General features: G+C 33.2%; 1 protein-coding gene across 1 annotated transcript; it reads left to right on the plus strand.

Moving 5' to 3' along the window:
• Positions 1 to 6,784: 6,784 nt before the first annotated feature.
• On the plus strand, positions 6,785 to 11,765 carry LOC130655585 (achaete-scute homolog 1a-like). Its single transcript, XM_057458351.1, has 3 exons — positions 6,785 to 7,224; positions 7,345 to 7,880; positions 9,963 to 11,765. The coding sequence occupies exons 2-3, from the start codon at positions 7,356 to 7,358 to the stop codon at positions 10,128 to 10,130; spliced, it is 693 nt and encodes a 230-aa protein (XP_057314334.1). The 5' UTR covers positions 6,785 to 7,224; positions 7,345 to 7,355; the 3' UTR covers positions 10,131 to 11,765.
• The last annotated feature ends 537 nt before the right edge of the window (positions 11,766 to 12,302 follow it).

Raw genomic sequence — 12,302 nt, forward strand, 5'->3', positions numbered from 1 at the left:
TAAGTTTGCAATTAATTCACGCATGTTTGTTTTAATTTCAAATGCGAAAAAATACTTCAGGTATCTTTTTTAGCGGTGTAGTTGCGGTACTGTTGAGAGTGGGGATGGTAGCGAGAGTGAGATGTAACAAAACCAAGTCTTTTGTTTTTAACCTCTTCTTCTTTGCACTCGTTTCAGCATATTTTAGGCAAATATCCCACTGGTTTTACAATAGCAATTTCAAACAATGTTATACAAAGTGGGTGAGAAACCAGCCATTAGATTGGAACTTTATATGACGCTAAAATATAAATTTTGGCTCGTTTATTATTGTCTCGTTTATTACTATCATCTTGTTTCGCTTCGCTACCAGCGCTTATCGGACAAAAAATGTGAGACAAAAGTGACGAATTTCTTCGAGGGTGATATATTTTCTGACAAATTGTCCGTCGAAAATTCTTTCCAACGAGTTCTGATGAGAAATTTACTTCATGATATATTGTTCGAATAATACTATTGTCCGATTCGGTATTCTATTTTTTGCACAACGCCACAAAACCTTCCAAGAGAGAAAGGTTTTTAAAAACTTTAAAATACTTGTTAATGATTTTCATTCGAATCACTGAAATTACACTTTCGTTAGGTTTTTAATGAGAGCTAATAAATATTAAAATGTTTTGTGGCATTAAAATGACACATTAGCTGAAATTCAGTAAACTCATTGGTTTTATATTGTTTCACAAGTACACAAATTTTTTCATTTTTTTTAGCAAAAATTAGAATTAGAATATTTTGTAATCGAGGGTTCGATCAAAATAAGTAATGATACCTCAGTTTTCATCTAATGAATTTACCAAAAACTTGGTTTGGGTTGTTTATTTTTAAATATATTTACATTTCAATTCAAAAATTCTAATATTATAATATATTATTTGTGAAAATATAGAATACCAAAAATATCCTCAGCCTTTTATTTTTATGCACACTAAAAAAAATACTGATAGTGAAAAAGAAAAACTATTCCATTCTCGGCCCCAGAGCTTTTTCAGATTAAAACCGAGGTTCATCAGGGCTCTGGGGTCGAGAATGATCATGAGTATATGATCAGAATTTAGTTGTATAGATATTGTGAAATGATTACAGACTGTTATTGTTCTGTTGTTCGATAGTGTTGTTGTCACGTGGTAACGATAAAATATCAAGAAAAAAAACGTTAAGAAATAAATTATCGAGAGCGGGTTGTTTTTTCTTTTTGCTGATCTCAGCATAAGTAAACACCTAAGAACAATGCGATTTGTCACTTGATCTGAAAAAGGGAAATACATTTCATGACGTCGATACTAGAGAACCAGGCAGGCATCACTCCGCATTTTTCCCCTAAAAAACTTTTTTTAAAATAAGTTTTCCCTATTATACTTGAAATGATTTAAAATGAATATATACCTATTAGAACCACATGGTGTGTGTTATATATACTCTGAACATTGTCATCAATGTTGTTATCAAAATTAGCAAACAAACTTCTTTTTTTTCCACATATTTTTACAAGTTAAAACAACAAACTCTAGAAGCTTAAAATAACCACTTCAGGTTTGTTAGGTCTGTTTAATGGTTACATAAAACGACGCGAAGAGTTAATTTTTCTATCTTTGGATTTAATATTTCAAAAATTTACTCTGTTCAACCCAACCATGGTGAGTCTTCTAACATCACCTAAATCTGGCCAGCACTTTTATTATTGTGCCGACAGTCCTGCATTTAGAAAAAAAACAATCAGATTTACGGTATCCTTATTGGAAAAACAAAAAAAAACTACTATAACGATCCATGTCAATAAGAATGTAATTTTTCGGCTTCAAAATAACAACGACAAACTAAGGTATAATTGCACAAGGTCAAGTTTTGACGATGTTGTAGTTGTGTTTAATGAAACTTGATTCTTGTGTTTAAGTAAACTATCCATAACACAACGAAAAATACACAACGTAAGAATTCACCAAGGCTTAGCATATACTTAAAAGCTCCCAATCTGAGCATCAATGTAGTTATAAACGTTGAAACATAGACCTTATATGAACGTACGGAACCCTGTATTATAGCCCACCACATGCCCTATATTGGAACCAAGAGCATTGGTCAGTTTGTAGCACACTCGTTCGGTGCATTAAAAGTTACACGTTAAATCTAGGGTAGTGGTCTAATTTCAGAGATTTTTGTAGCTCAAATGGAAGCTTCAAACTCGCATTTGTGGTCTCTCTTAAAGCAATTAATAGGGTATATTCTTTGAAAAGTTTGCGAGGCGAACCACAAATTGTAAACTACAATCGAAGTAAATGCCAATGTCATGAACAATTATTTGCGAAATATGAAAACGATTGCCTAAAAAACTAAAAAAATACATATAGATTACCAGTAAACACGTTTTACCAATCGTCCGATTCTTACATTTCGTTTTTAAGTGGAAATTCACCTTAATATCAAGTGAAATAGCCGCCTATAAAATAAGAAGGCCCTGGAAACGAGGGTGAGGTGTAAGTTGGTTTTAAAACTTGTAAAAAGAGACTGGTATGTTTGGGTGCTAGAAAATTTTATACTGTGCATCACATGTATATTTTAATGTACGCATGAATTAGATTTGAAGATGTTGCAACATTCTAAAATAAATTTACAATCAACTTTTGCTTGCTTTAAACGTAATACCGACTCTGGTATGCGTTTTACTGTCACTGAAACAATGCATAAAAATACTTCAGTTGGTAGGAAGTCACGCTTACAGAATAATCACAATATCGATATGAATGATTACTATCACTATGGCAACAACTATCAGCTGATATGCTCATTACAATTATCACAGGTTGGGTTATTCAACATAATGAGCTTTCAGGCAGCCTCTTGAATCAGCTGAGAATCAGCACTGTTTATTCAACATGTCACATTAGGTCCCTCCTGCGGTTTTTAAGATATTCATCAAATTACATAATGTCCATGACAAGCGGAGAAATCTAAAAGCTAACTAGATTTTATTGCTGTCATCATGAAGTATCGTTTGCCTTAAGTGCTGTCCATTTAAATATTATATGATCAATTTGGAATTAATATTACATGTAAATTTATCAATTCATTTTACACTGCACCTCCTTTCTAATTGTACCTCTACGTTATTATAACAACAACGGAAATTAGGCTAGTTAGTACTAGCCGCAACTCCCCCCTTCTTATTAGCTTAAGTGCACTTTATATACAGGTTGGTTAGCTTATTCGTGCTGTTGCTATGGAAACGGGTGACCCTACGAATTATGATATTTACTCTTGTAAACTGAAGTAGTGTGCACGTTTTGGAAAGACACTTGTAAGCACAAATTCTAAACTTGCAGCTATTTCCTTGACCCAGTTATGTAACTGTTTTTCTTTAGTGTGGTGGTAGCCGCTCTTAACATTGCTATTATGTGCTTTTACGCCTCACGTACAAAAGTTGACAGTTTCATCACGTTTTATGCAACATTTGTAATTTTTTGCATCGTCTTAAGAATTTGACATTTTTAGCTCAGAATGATTCCAAATAATTCAGATTGAGGTTTCTTATAAAGCATACACTTAATAAATGTGTAAGCTGTAATACGTATTGTTTCATTTATGGCTCTGAATTTCATATTTATACCGCAAACACGCCAAAAAATTTAACCAAAAAGCCTGTTCAAGCCATAGATCCAATCAAATAAAAGGTATATTGATACGATACGTCAACATTTTTAGTGAAAACTCATAAAGATCAAAAGATGACAAGCTATTGTTGATAGTTGTTTTTAAATTATGCTTTATGATGTTAAAATTGTTGATCGTGACCTTTTCTTAAGGCCGAGATACATTTAAAATTTGGGCACCTGTTGTTGTCGGCAGCTTTGAACTTATTTCGAAATATAGAAAATTATACAAATCGATTTGCAGAATTTTCTTGCTCTGAAATACCTGTGAAAGTTTTGCAGCAGGTCTAGAAATTAATTTCAGAGCAATTCGAAATACTTTCGAAAGCTTTTGAAATGTTTCAAAATATTTCGAAATATTTCTGAAATAAAAATTTCAGACAGTTTCGAAATAAAAATTTCAAATGTATCTCGGCCTTTACGCACGTATGTATCCCTATACATAACTAGCTTTTTAAAAATCAAGCTAATTTGAGTGGGGGACAACACCCAAACTCAATAATTTATACAACACCCAAACTCAATAAATTATACACCGCCCATTCTAATTTATTAACACTTCCTCCCTAGGAACAAAAACTATTCGGGAAATCCACCTTAGCCCTTTTATTAGACCCCCTAATTACATTCACTTATTTTAGACTTAAAAATCTACCCACTTTAACTTGTTACCGTCTCTCCAACTATGGATTTGAAGAAAATTACCATCAACCCAACCCCTCCTTCCTAAATAGCCCCCCCCCTCTTCTAAATTTAAATCTAAAATTAGTGTAGAGTAAAAGGAAAACTGCTCATCTTCTTTGTGTTCCTGGAAATAAATTTGTATTTCTCATTTCAAATAATAATTTTTAGGCAAATAACGTCATGCCTCTGGAAACAGGGGTCTCTACGTAAACCAATATGTTATTGTTTTTCAATTATCTCAGCCATATCTTTTTGGATTTTAACATTTGAATCTTCTAACATAAATCAATTTATCCGAAACTGGAAAAATTCCAAACATTATGCAATATAAAATCATGGTGTTATAACATTTTGAAATATTTAAAGTTGTTTATTGCTTTTGCCTGCCAAATAAAAAGCAGACACATGAATTATTAAGTCTTTCCAAAATTTTGTGTTTCTTTGTTTGTTGTTGACTCGCCATTATGTATGTTGTTTCGCGCCATTATGTATGTTCATGTTTATATCAATTCGGCCATCCGTAGTTTTGCCTTGGAAACTTTTTTTTACGGGCGAAGCTTTGTTCATTTTCTAGTTTACTATTCCTAGCCTCGTTTTCATAGAACTGTTAGATAACATAGCTGTAGATAAATTAAACATGGCTAGGGGGTACGCTTTTCTCAACATAACAACATCGCAACATACAAATACGCTGCTCATGAATTTTTTGTTTACACAGAAAAAGATAGGATAACTTGATAAGATGTCATTGAAATTTTTCGTTAAAAATCACCAATAAATAACTAATATTAAATATTTTTTTAATTGCCTTTGCACACAACTCGTTTATCAATTTATGTTTTTATTCATATAAGGCAATAACGTAAACTATCACTAGTAACCACACTGAGTTGATTTATGAGGTCTTAATTTTTGCTGATATTACTTTGATGAGGTCTAAAAAAGTGATTGAAACCTTGCAACTGTTGAGCTGTGTTTCGTCAATTTCATTTTAAAATATACAAGACGGGGGTAATTCTTTTTAACGCAAAATTGTTGATTTCGCTTTTCGACGGTATAAATCGCTAATACGTCAGACTGCATGTCTGTTAACCTAGAAATTTCCTTACTATTCACCCCCTCTTCTCTGGGCATGGTTATTTATCCCCAATTATTTATGTAATTTTTAGTAAAAACCAGACAGAACTTGATTAACAGCGTCACCATTGTTAAGTGACAGTGAAAATGACACCAAGAAACTATTTTGTCTGTGATGTGCCAATGCGCAGTTGATTTTTTGAACATTCTCACACTGTTTAAAAAAAATAAACTGGGAGAAAGTGAGGTGGAGCTCATATGAACCGAGAAGTAGTCACTAGCTCGAAGTTTAAGCTCAAATGAATGTTGTTTTAACATAATCTTTGTTAACTTGACCTTTCTGCAAGTCCTTTTTATAAGAAAGGGCGTGCATTCAGTTTTTTTATGTTCTGTTTCTCCGTTTAGCAGGACAGGGAGGGGATGCTTGAACTTGCTACCTGGATTTTTTTTCCAAGTAAAATTAATAAACAGAAAAAGATCTCTTTAAAATTATTTTCTTACAAAACTGTATCTAATTGTAGAATTTATCTGAAAAGCACGATACCCCCGTTCTATTATTTAAGCTAACAGTTAATTTGGATTCATTGTTAGATAACATGAAGTGAGTGTTGTGGAGCGGCGCGTGGCGTGTAGTGTGTTCAAAACTTGAATCCGAAGCTGTAAATCATTCACTAATGGCTTCTTGCGGTTCAATAAAACCGCCATGAAAATTTTACTATTGCAATTTTGATCTTCGCATTACGAGATATTAATGTCAGGCTAATTTCTTGAGAATTTCTGAAATTTCCATGTGATAAACAGAACATACGTCATAGCGTTTGTGTATGAACGATTTTGAACGTCAACCTTTCGCATACTACACTTTTATTGGAATGTTTTTTATTTAAGAATGAGACTGAAAACTGCTGAAAAATAAATATAACATAAGAACAATGGCAAGTTTCTGAAAAAACCCAAAATATACAATAACACCAACAAATATGGGGAAATATCCTTCCAAGAATTATTTTTTCAGAATTGTTGTTTTTACGAAACTTTCACTGGGTTACAATGTGCAGTTAAAATAAGCAAAAAAATTCTCAAAATATAAGAACACCTCAGCTGAGGTCATGTTTTTAAAAGAATCTATTTATTATGAGGAAAAAACAAACTTGATCGCAGAGAGGGGTTGTCAGCTTTGCATTCTTAAAGCTGTGGCTTAAGGCTCGCTAAATATCGATTTAAAATTTTATTCTTTTACATCTTAAAATAAACCTGTGACAATAAAATACAGACAGTTATATAAATGAATTAATTCTTCATTCAGATTTTTTTTCATTAGCCGACTTGAAAAGAGTTTCTGTTTGATTTTGTTTTATAAAATCAATCGTAGTTTTTTTATTATCTAGCTTCCCGCACTTTTTGCGGTTTTCGCGGTTGTTTTGTAACCAATAACAACCATGGTAAACTGCTTTTAATAGCCTGCCTTTATCATAGTAATTGTTGACTTTATATAGTTTCATTTACAAATAAACCGACATACATTAATGATCCCAGAGAGGTATGGGCGCGTAGAAAAGTCGTTAACACAATAAATAGCCAATCAAAACGCTTAAATATTTTGTCATTTATTCATACAAAGGAGAACAATAGGCACACGCGCCTTATATATATTTGGCGAGCCTCGTCTTGAACAGTTGGAAGATATCTCGATTTGAAGAAGAGGTTTGTGTCTGCTGACCAGAAAATATTCTCAGTTTCAAGTTATCTCGATTTCAAGTTTTTTTACTCTCGTTTCCAAGTAAGTTCTCGGAAATATATTTATCTCGCTTTCATGTTATCTACGCTACCTCACTTTCAGTATTATAAAAACGAATGTTTATTTTATCCTTTTGAATAATAATTTGTGCATGATGTTTAGGTATCCAAAGTATGGCCACAGAAAGTTTGTTCAATGTTCTTTTGAATCTGCCAACAGAACTTTCTAGTTTTGAACAGTTTCAAAGCATCAAGTTGGAGGATGTGAATGAATGCGAAACAGATTCTTTGGGAAGCTGCTGTTCTTCCCCAACTCAAAGCAATAGTAGTGATTGTTCCTCACCGACGCAAGCTAGTGACGACTCGCTCTCTTCATCGCCTGGAAAATCTAGTGATGATTTCTTTACTTTTCCTCTGTGTTACAACGAATCATCAGAGAAATCAAGTAAGGGAAAAAAAGCATCAAGAACTGAAAATAAAGTTAAACGTAACGAGCGGGAACGACGACGTGTTCGTCGCTTAGCTGAGGGATTTCGCCGGCTTCGTTCTGTTGTGCCTGGCAATGCGAAGAAGTTAAGCAAGCTACAAACACTACAGACAGCGTTGCAATACATGTTCGAGTTATCCGAAACTATCGCTGCGGAGGATTCAAGAGCTATACAGAATCAAATAGCGAATCAACCTTCCATGGAGGAACAGGTAAAATGTTTTTTGTTTTTTGTTTGTTTTACTGAGGCCTTGACTTAAAACATCAACGAATTTGTTCTTAATGTTATGCAGAGATCTTACCGCTGAATAGTTTTTCAAGTGCTTAAAATCAACTTTATGAGTGAATATTGTTTGACGTCACTTTAAACTGTGTTGATGGATATTAATTTTATCGATGGAATTTTAAAAGCCTTGATTTTTAAAATTAACAACACCCCTTTACTGATATTACGAAATTCGGTTAAAATATATTCGCTGGTGCGGTTAACATGAATTTATTTTTTAAATGATTTATCGCGTCAAGCCAAACGTTGGTTATGGTCCGCTAAAACGGTTTCTGCTGGTATAAAAATTTTAATATCTTGTTTTTCACACACTCCCCTTTATATAAAATTTTGATGTCCATAATTTTATTTTGTGAGTTTTTTATTTCTTACATTTTTGTCACTTTCTATCGTTCTTTGAATTTTTTGTATAGTATCCGTGTTAATTACTCTCACGTCTCTCATTTTCTATTCAAAAATTAGAAAAGGCAATTTTCACGGAAGAATTTGAAAAACTTTCACCGTTTGGATAATTTCTGTGTTGTTTTGTCAAATTGATCCAAGGTGGTGGCTTTCCTGAGTCTTTTCTGCTTCAGCTTTTGCGCCATTTTTATATTTTCATTTTATTATTTATTACTTGGAAATTTCGGTGAAGCTTGAAATGGCAAAATTATATTGGCGCGTGCTGTGTGAATTATAGTTCAAAATGGCGGATAATATAAACCGATCGCGTTGTTGAAACTATCTTTTTTATCATTGATAACGAATTTCTATTGTGCGAATGATTTATTTCAGGTCTTATCTTTTAAGAAATCTTTGTAGTAAAACATCACGTTTTGTGTACGAACCTCAAAATGTTAATAGCGGTGATTAAATTCTAGCTTCAAAAGTTCTTCAGGTTTTCTTCAGAATATTAATTTATGACGTCAACATAGGGGTAGAGAATTTTACCGGCATTATTTTGATTGGGTTTAGTTAAATTAGGCTGTCAACTAGACCTTTGTCTTACATTACATTCGTCCACGTGCCCACTTTAGAAACGAAAAATCAATGTAATCGTTTTTTGTCCTTCGCGGATACCGCGTTTTTGTTTTATACTGCGGCGTTTTGTTTAAAGATAAGGCTTGTGGGTAACTGAGGCAATTTTAGGCAATGATTTGAAAATAAGTTTTAAACGTTTTGACTCGTGCCTGTTCTTTGTGTTGATGAAGAAAATTCGTTTTGTTAATCGCTCTCATTTTGTCTAAAGCGTTTTTTAAATGATACTGTACCATTTTCAATGACATACAACTCTCTACTCGATGTTGGAATTTCCGCGTTATAAAAACAATATTTAAATTGAATTAAAAATCCATCGTACTCGTGTACCCTTTTGATATAAATTGCTTGGAAATTCTTACAGCCTTTTTACATGCGTTTTTGTGTACTTATTTATTTATTTACTTCGCATCACCAATTAGTTTGTCTGTTTGTTTTCAGTCGAAACCTCTCGAGGTTACTTCACGATAGTCTCTCTACAGATAGAAACACCTGTCTCGATTATTTAACTTTTTAATCGTTTAAATTGGATCATGAAAACTTTCTATCGTAAAGCATATTTAACTTATTATTTTCTTTTCTGCTTCGTATAATGATCCGATTTATCGGGCTGACTCACGAGAGGATGACTCACACCTATAAGTAATTCGACGCGCACACACAAAAAGCCCGCCAAATAAACAATATTTAAAACTAACCAATCAGAAAAAAAGGGACACCGTTATAAAAATTTGCGCAAATAACACCTCAAGTAGCTATTATTAAGCATATTAAATAAATAAAAACAAACAAATACTTAAATATAGAATTATAATGTAAATACCCCCAGATATGATAAAATGTTTATAAGATTGATTTTCTGAACATTGTAAGGTCTGGCTAACACAGCTGTATGCATACCGCAGTTAATAAATAGTGACTAATTTGTGCAAATGTATTAGCCGTCAGTATTTTTCTTCGTGTAAATAAACGCATTTTTCTTTACTTTTAGATGTACTCTCAAGATTGCACAATGTATAATAATATGTCACTTGGCAGCACCCAAGTTTTATCTCACCCACCCATGCAATGGTCATACAATGATATACCACCCCAGTCACAACAAGTCTATCCTGTTATGGACTGCGTGCAACAAAATCCTGCGTGGTATTTGGCATAAACGTTACTTATTGAGGAGTAGTTAGTATTCATGAAACCGTTGCGACATTCACGGCATCAGTTTATCGTCAAGGTGTGAACGACGTACGTCAACGTCGGTAATTATCAACGACGCCGCTGGTAACAAAATTGGTTGACTAAAGAGAAAGGTGAAGCTAAAGACACAAGACAAATACGATGAAGAATTTGCTAAAGACACGAGACGATGAAGAAGACTTAAAATTATTTAATAGGGTAGTGTATAAAAAGTTTAACATATTTTTACATGTAACATATTTCAATATATACATAACCATTCATAATATTTAAATTATGTTTGATATAAAAGCATATTACTCTTGCTATATCTACTTTGGTATTTATTTGTGACGTCATGTATGTCGAAAAGCAAAAGTATTGCTTATCTGTCAAATATTTGTATATATTGTATATAAGTATATACAATAACATTATTTTTATATAGATATTTTTCACCGATTTTTATAGATTAGAGATTCTTTGTAATCTTTACAAATCGTTTTATTATAATTTGTTGTTAATTTGGTAAAATTAGGAGGCTGGTGGTATTTGAGATGATAATACTTCATACTACCCTGAAACACCTCGCTTGGGAACTTGTTTTCAATAAAAAAAATTGTATCATAATTTGCGTACAATCCACTTTTTGAGACTTTTATGCTTACAGCTATGGGTCAAATAAATTGGAATATCTCATGCGAAACGTAATCTCATTTATTCAAATTTCTTTCAAGGAATCTGAATAACCGAGACTCACTTGTTTTTAGTTATCCGTGTGATTTTTGTTTAATTTTTTTAATCATTTTTAATCGTTTTGTATTTATTTTTGTAATGTTTTTTATATAATTGTTTACCGATCAGCTGTTTTGCGTTTATATGCTCCCATGCTGTGTATGTTACCCCTAAAATCATGCACGACCCTGCGTTGTTCCAATAAAAGTTTATTGCACCAAAAGGCTTATAAAATCTTCTTTATTGTGCTCTAAATATAATACTTAATAAATATTGTAGCTGTCAGAGCAAAGAGAACGACCGCTGCTTCATCTGTGGATAAAAAGCGTTGACCTCAGAAAAAAATTTTTTTGGGAAGCTGTTGTGAAATCTCTGGCTTTTTCGAATTAAGTTGCACAGTATAGCCTCTCGATAGCGGACAACATTTTGACCTTAAAAAGTGTCTGCTATATGGAGGTACTTTTCTAATTGGCTAAAAATCAAAAAAAATATACCTGCAAATTGCGACTTTTAAAGTCCTAGAAAAGCGATAAACTGGCAAAAAATATAGGCAAACTTCTTTAAGGAATATAGCTTTTTTTTTCGTCCGTCTTCGCTATAGGTCAATACTAGGGAGTAATGCAAATTAGGACCTTAAAAGGAGAGTTTATGAGAGTTTGACTGTCTCTTCATCTGTTCTTGAGAAAGGTATCTGCTATAAAGAGTTTTAACTACATCCACAAGATACCGAGTATACATAAAAGGCGTCGTTTCAATGCAAACCGCGAATCTTCCACTGTAAGAGGGGTGAAAGGAATAAGGAATGTCAAGACCAAAGCCCAAGGTTAATGTGATATCCTAAAAGACTTGATAAACAAACTTAAACTTTTTAGACAACTACCTTCCACACTAATCGGGCACCTATGCAAATGTTGTAAATCTTTGAGCTTTTTATATTACCAGTCGTTAGCCCTTGGAAAAATCCACGGGTTCGCCCGTCGCAGCGAAGCTACCATTTTGCGTGACAGACAGACGTATACGGGCGTTATAATCTATATTACAATACCCGTATACGTCCGTCCGTCTGTCTGTCTGTCACGCAAAATGGTAGCTTAGCTGCGCAGGTAGCGAGGCGCACACAATGCGGTATAAAAAGGGCAGGCGAACCCGTGGATTTTTCCACGGGCTAACGACTAGTATAGATAAATCCGCCTCAGTCAGGAAAAACTTTAAAGCCCTGGAATGGCCAAACAAACGAAGATAAAATGGCATTATTTTTTAGCCTAGTACACAGCAACTAGATGCAATTGTAAATAACTATTTTATCTATATTTCGTCTTCGTGTTAGCAACAATTCTCAAAATTATTAATATAGTCAAAAGGTAAATCTATTTCCAAAAAAAAGTATTGTGGAAATACTGTTCTTACCTTTTTATAAGAAACC

Source organism: Hydractinia symbiolongicarpus, chromosome 8, assembly GCF_029227915.1.
Source record: "Hydractinia symbiolongicarpus strain clone_291-10 chromosome 8, HSymV2.1, whole genome shotgun sequence".
Taxonomy (NCBI): domain Eukaryota; kingdom Metazoa; phylum Cnidaria; class Hydrozoa; order Anthoathecata; family Hydractiniidae; genus Hydractinia; species Hydractinia symbiolongicarpus.